Source organism: Oryctolagus cuniculus, chromosome 11 (genome assembly GCF_964237555.1).
Source record: "Oryctolagus cuniculus chromosome 11, mOryCun1.1, whole genome shotgun sequence".
Classification (NCBI taxonomy): domain Eukaryota; kingdom Metazoa; phylum Chordata; class Mammalia; order Lagomorpha; family Leporidae; genus Oryctolagus; species Oryctolagus cuniculus.
The window spans coordinates 117,736,542-117,742,662 of record NC_091442.1 but is presented as its reverse complement, the minus strand read 5'-3'; the positions used below and the strand labels follow the sequence as shown (position 1 = coordinate 117,742,662).

Sequence of the window (6,121 nt, the reverse complement as noted above, 5' to 3'; positions counted from 1 at the left end):
AGCGCAGCCCGGCGGCGCCTGGTCCCGCTGGACCCTGTCGCGCGGCGCCCTCTGCGCGCACGCCCGGGGAAGGGGCTGCCCCGAGTGGGTGGCGGGGTCTGCGCTCGCTTGACGGGCGCGTGGGCAAACCTGGGCCCCGACCCTCCGCCGGGCGGGCGGCCTTCCACGTGCTCTCCCGAGACCGACGTCCGGAGCGCGTTTTCTGAGATTTCGGTCCGCGGGATCAGTTGAGTGGGTCGTGACAGGCACTTTTAAAAATTTTTCCTTTTTTAAGGAATTACTAGAGCCCCGCCGGGCTCGCCCCTCGGGTCCACCGATGCCGTGGGGGAGGCGTGCGCGCGGCCGGGGCGCGGGAGCCGGGAGGACCCGAGGGTGGTGTGGCCGGCTGCGGGCTCGGGGCCGGGAGCCCACCGCTCCCGCGGGATCGGGTCCGGCCGGGAAGGGGAAAGGGGCGCCCAGTCGGACCGCGGAAGGGCTGAGGCCGGTGGGCCGGGAGTCGCCCGGAGCCCAGCACCTCCGCGGGGTAACTCGGAGCCCCGGCGGCGGGACCAGGGTTCTCGGGTCCCCCCGTGCTGCCACCACAGCACACTCTCCCCTCTGGGGCCCGCCCGTTCCCTGCTGTCTCCCGCCCCGCTGGCGCAGGCCGGCTGCAGGAGGTGCCCCGTGATTTTAGGAGTCTGTCCACGCGGTTATGGATGGGTCACTTTTATTCCACTTGGGCAGTGGACGAACAGCTGCTGGTGTCGCCCATCTGCCCAAGGTCAGTCGCTGATGTGGGACAAGGAGACGGCCACCCCTCCCAAGCAGCTGGCAGCAGCAGATGAGAGGAAAACAGCAGAGTGGAGACCCCCACCCCACCCCCGGGGGAGGTGGGGATCACGCTTGCAGAGCCCCCAAAGCAATGACGGTCAGACAGGAACAGGCGAGCTCCCGGGAAGGGGGGGATGGGCAGCTGGGTTGATACAACACGGAACTGTCACGGGAGGGAGGGGCAGAGCCAGGAGGCAGCTGGGGGGAGCACCCTACCCCTGGGAGAACCCCAGCCCCAGGCTTTCTCGGCACCCCCAGGGTTGGCTGAGGAGGGAAGCACTGGGCAGCTCTCCAAAGCTCCCGGGCCAGGACGGCCCTCCCTGAGTTCAGTGGTGTGGCTTTGGAGACAGGGAAGTCTGATGCTATCACCAGCCGTGTGACTTGGGCAGCTCATTCAATCCCTCTGGTCTAGGAAGGGGAGTACAAACAGTAACAGCAAACACTAACAAAGCCTCACACTGAGCCCGGCACTGCTCAGAGTCACGAAATCCTTGTGCCAACCCTAGGAGGCAGGTGTGACAGCTACCTACACACTCCTCGCGGCACAGGTCCTGTCCTTGCTGACGGCTGATTATCTTCACTGATCTGGCTTGCTCTAGGGGGCGGGGCTACGGAAGGTGCACCTGTCCTCAAGTACATGCCACAGCCTCCCGAGGTCTGGGTGCCCTTGCCCAGGCCAAGCTCGCACATGTAAGAAAGGATACAGCATGTCCTGCGGGGGTAGCTGGGCCGAGGGGGCGCCGGGTGACAGGCCCTCCAAAAAGGCCTGCAGCGTCTTGGCTGTGTTGTCGTCAGTCAGGAGACCCGTGCTCTGGACCTGGAGGGAGAAGAGGCAGGGGAGACAGGCCTCTCAGTGCCCACTCCACGCAGGCCCTCTTGACCACCTCCACCCCTGCACTCCTGCCCGCTGTGGTCAGAGCACCCACCCTCTACAAAGAAGATGGTCTTGAGGGTCTGGCCTCACAATGACCACCTGGTGTCCTCCCACCCACCTGCAGGAAGAAGCCACGCAGGGCCTGGAGTGTGGCGTTGGACAAGGTAGACAGGTCAGCCACAGCCGCGCCTTGCAGAACATGACCCACCTCTTCACGAGAGAGGACGCTGCTGCTCCGGTACTGCACAAACTGGCCCAGAGAGAGGAGCCCCAAGCACCCTCATTTGTAGACACTTCCTGTACCCCAGCCATGCTTAGATGCCCACAGAACCTGCCTTTGAAGATCCAGAGTTGTGGGCAGGGTGGTGTAACATGGGGCCAGCAGCCTATGAGATCCTGAGATAGCTGGCGCCGCTGACCCCACCGGCCTTGACTTCGTCTCCTCTAGCCTGGTGTGGCACACTCACGGCCAAGCCAAAATGAGCTGCCTGCAGCTACCCTGATACACCGGTGTGCCCCTGCACCTGCGTGGTCACTTCACTACCTGGGGCACTGCTCCTCCTCTCTGCCTATTAATCCTTCAAGCCTCACCTTCACTGCTGAGAAGTCTGTGTCCCCACACCAGCCACTGATTTATTCGCTGGTCCATTTCGTGGTCATTCATAGGCTCACAGCTTTGTTATTTAGTTATGGGCACTTACTGTGTGTGCGCTGGGCACTGGACCCCTTCGCAACCATATTTGAACCCTTAGTCTACTTGTCTAACTAGTTCTCTAGACTGAGGGGCCTTCCGACACAGGGCGTTTGGCTCTAAAACATCCTTGTCCCTAGCAGACTTGGCATGTGCCAGGCAGGCCCTGGTCAGCTTTCCTGAGAAAAACAAGAGAAAGGGTGTCAGGGACTCCCGGGCTGAGGGGGAGTGGGCATCCAGAGGAAATCTCTGGGCAAGCCTTGTAGGGGAAAAGCCCACCCAGCCCCTCTACTTTGAGGACTAGGTTTTCCTGAAATATGGAGTTCCCGGCCCACCTAGCTCCTGATAGTCTTCAGACCACTAGGCCGTCCTTTCTGCTCTTACCAGGGTCATGAGCCTCAAGACCTCGGGTCTCAGGAAGGAATTCTCTCCAGCGTCCAAAAGGGTAAACAGCAGAAACCGGTTCCAGGGCTGGGAGGCCACATGCAGTGCTGCAGGAAACACAGTCACCCTGGGCCTTAATGCTGCTTTTCCAGAGACCCAGGAACCCAGCAAAGAAGGACCTCCCTGTTGGCTCAAAAAGGGGCTGTTCAGCTGGAGGCGGGGCACTGGACAGGCTGACCCCGGAGGTTTATTCCCTGGGCTTCTGTCCACCCTGTCGGCTGGTCTGGAGAGACTATATATCCCATGACTGTAGAAGGCAGACAGAAAGGGCTCTGCCACGTTAAGAGCGTTGTGGCCTTGGCTGGGCACATCATAAACAAAATGAGTATGAGTCACATAACGGGCTGGAAGCCTGGGGCGGGAGGGTGGCAGGGCTGGCTCCCTCCAATCTCCCCCATGACAACATGGGAGGAAGAGGAGGGTTTCTACTCTACCAACGTCTGGGCTCCGGGCATGCAGGTAGTCAAGCAAAGACTCCAGACAGCCGACACAGGCCTGGGACAAGAGAGGGTCCTTCTGCAAAACAGAAACAAGAGTGAAAGCAGGACTGCCTTCTACCCACACATGCTTCTTGGAGTTCAGTCAGTACAGTGTTTGTTTTCATCACATCCCCGGGGCTGTTTGCGCCCCTGCTGGAAGAAACCACTGCCCAGGCCTGCCCCAGAGAGGAGCCTCTGAGGAATGGTTTGAGAACTTCACTGTTTGTTCTGCTGTTCCTCCACCCCTTCCTAGCAAATCCTTTACTTCTAGCCCCAGGTCACCTTACAACCTCTGTGGCCCTGTAGCAGTCCTGTTCCGTCTCTCACAGGGCTGACCTGTGTGGGCATCACATGGGATCACAGATGAGAGAGCTTCGAAAATGGAAATGTACAAACTCTGCATTTGTTGCTATTTGTGAATTTTTTTAAAAATCAGACTGTCTTTTTAAAAAGTTAATTCTTTCTTTGGAAGGCAAAAAGAGAGAAAGAGAGATCCTCCATAGCTGGTTCACTCCCCAGATGTCTGCAACAGGCTGCAACCAGGAGCCAGGGTCTTCATGTGGGTCTCCCGTGGGAGTAGCAGGCACCCAAGTTCTTGGGCCATCACCTGCTGTCCCTGGGTATACATTAGCACGAAGCCGGACCAGAAGCAGGGCTGGGACTCAAACCCAGGGGCTCCAACATGGGCTGCAGGTATCCCTAGATGCAGCAGTGCCTGCCCTGCCGTTGCTATTTTAAATTCAATCTCCTGTCTCCTCTTCGGTGACTTGGACCTATCATCCTACAAGGTGCTCTTGGCCTCTGTCTCGAGCAGTTCTTTCCCTGAAACAGAGTCCCAGTGCTAGAAGGAATCTTACAGGTCACCCAGACCAACCCCCTGCCCTCCAACGGAGTTCTTGGCAGGGGGATGAGGGGCATACCTGGTTTCTCTTAGAAATGCCCAGCCTCGGGGCCGGCGCTGTGGTGCAGTGGGTTAAGCCCTGGCCTGATGCACTGGCATCCCATAAGGGTGCCAGTTCGAGACCTGGCTGTTCCACTTCTGATCCAGCTCCCTGCTGTGGCCTGGGAAAGCAGCAGAAGATAGCCCAGGTCCTTGGGCCCCTGCACCTATGTGGGGAAACCCGGAAGAAGCTCCTGGCTCCTGGCTTCAGATTGGCACAGCTCCAGTCGTTGTAGCCAGTTGGGGAGTGAACCAGTGGATGGAAGACCTTTCTCTCTCTCTGCCTCTCTTCTCTTTATGTAGCTCTTTCAAATAAAAATAAATCTTAAAAAAAAAAAAAAATACTGCCCAGCCTCAAGACACTGCCTTCCAGAGTGGTCCTCTCTACCATTAGACAATCCTGGCCGTGCAAAAATGCCTCCTCCTGCCATCCTGCAGCTCCACCACTGACCTATGTCTCTGGGTCCAGAGGAGCCCAGAACAAACCTATTTCTTTTCTACTACAGAGATAGCCAAAGAACTAAGCAGATGGGAAGCTGGCCCCGGCTCCCCCTCGCACCCCATAGCATGGTATCATTCCAGGGCCCACAGCCCTTCAGAGCCATCTGCTGGCCTTGAAACACACTCTCCATCCTCATTTCCACTCACCCTTTTCTCTACTGGACCCTGTTCCTGGAGAAACGGAAGCTGTTCTCGGAGAGCCATATTACTTAGTGTTTATTGTACAAATAGCGAACATGAGATTAGTAAGAAGTGACTTGCTGAACTTCAGAATCAGAGGCTGGGCAGGGGCCACATCAGGGCTGTGTGACTCTAGACACTACATCTTACACTGCGCGGTGCCAGGCTACCAGACAGCTGCAGATTCTGCACCCGCCACCCAGCAATCAGGGGTGCTGATGCCACACAGCTGCTCTGGCCCAGAGACATCAGGGAGGACTGGTACCCAAAGCCCTGGCTTAGGCCTCATATTCTCTGTATCTTTTTATTTATTTTAAGTAACAGCTGCATTGAGATAATTCACAATCCGTATTAATTGTTCTTTGAAAGGTACCCTTTGGTAGCTTTTTGTTTTCTTCAGAGTTGCGCCGCTATGTAATTCCAGAATGTTCATCACCAGATAAACCCTATACTTATTAGCAGTCCTCACTCTTCCGTCCCTGCCTCAGGGCTAACAACCACTAATCTACTTTCTGTCTCTATGGATTGGCCTATTCTGGATATCTCATGTAAGTGGGATCATATAAATATGTGGCCTTCTGTGTCTGGCTTATTGTTTTTATTTTTATTTACTTGAAAAGCAGAAAGACATAGATAGAGATCTTCCATCTACTAGTGCATTCCTCAAATGCCCACAACAGCCAGGGCAGGGTTGGGCCAAGCTAGGAGCCAGACCTTAATCCATGTATGTCACATGGGTGGCAGGAACCAAGTACTTGAGCTGTCACCACTGCCCCTCCCCTCACTGGGTACATATTAGCAGGAAGCTGGAAGTGGAAGCAGAGCTGGGACTTGGACGCAGGTACTCTGATACAGGATGTGGACATCCTAGGCAACATCTTAGCCACTGCACCAAATCTCCACCCTCAGCTTATTTCACTTAGCATAATGCTTTCAAGGCTCACCCACATTCTAGAACATGTCAGCACTTCATGCCTTCTTATGGCCAAACAGTATTCCATGGAGTGTCCAGAATTAAGCACAATTATTCCTGCCTTCAGGCCTGGTCTAGCTGGGGGAAGGAATGTGGCTAAAAACCTCATTTAGATAAACATGATCAAGCAAATATAGTAAAATGTTAATGGTAGACCCTAGGTAGTGACTGTGTGAGTGTTCACAGTGAAATTCTTTTATATTTGCTGTTGTGTTTGAAGTTTCAGACC

The 6,121-nt window shown here is 55.8% G+C and overlaps 1 protein-coding gene across 6 annotated transcripts in view; it reads right to left on the bottom strand.

The window, feature by feature from the left end:
* Positions 1–16: 16 nt before the first annotated feature.
* MEI1 (meiotic double-stranded break formation protein 1) overlaps positions 17–6,121 on the bottom strand; it is a 75,178-nt gene continuing 69,073 nt past the window's right edge. For 3 of the 6 annotated variants that reach the window (XM_051834027.2, XM_051834029.2, XM_051834028.2), the window contains 4 exons: positions 2,760–3,335; positions 1,803–1,934; positions 1,515–1,627; positions 90–807 (listed from right to left, as the gene is read on the bottom strand). In XM_051834027.2, coding sequence (XP_051689987.2) covers positions 762–807; positions 1,515–1,627; positions 1,803–1,934; positions 2,760–3,335 — 867 coding nt within the window. In that variant the 3' untranslated portion in view covers positions 90–761. Of the gene's footprint in view, positions 808–1,514; positions 1,628–1,802; positions 1,935–2,759; positions 3,336–6,121 lie in introns of all 6 variants that reach the window. The other 3 variants (XM_002721403.5, XM_051834032.2, XM_051834030.2) reach the window with 3 other exon arrangements.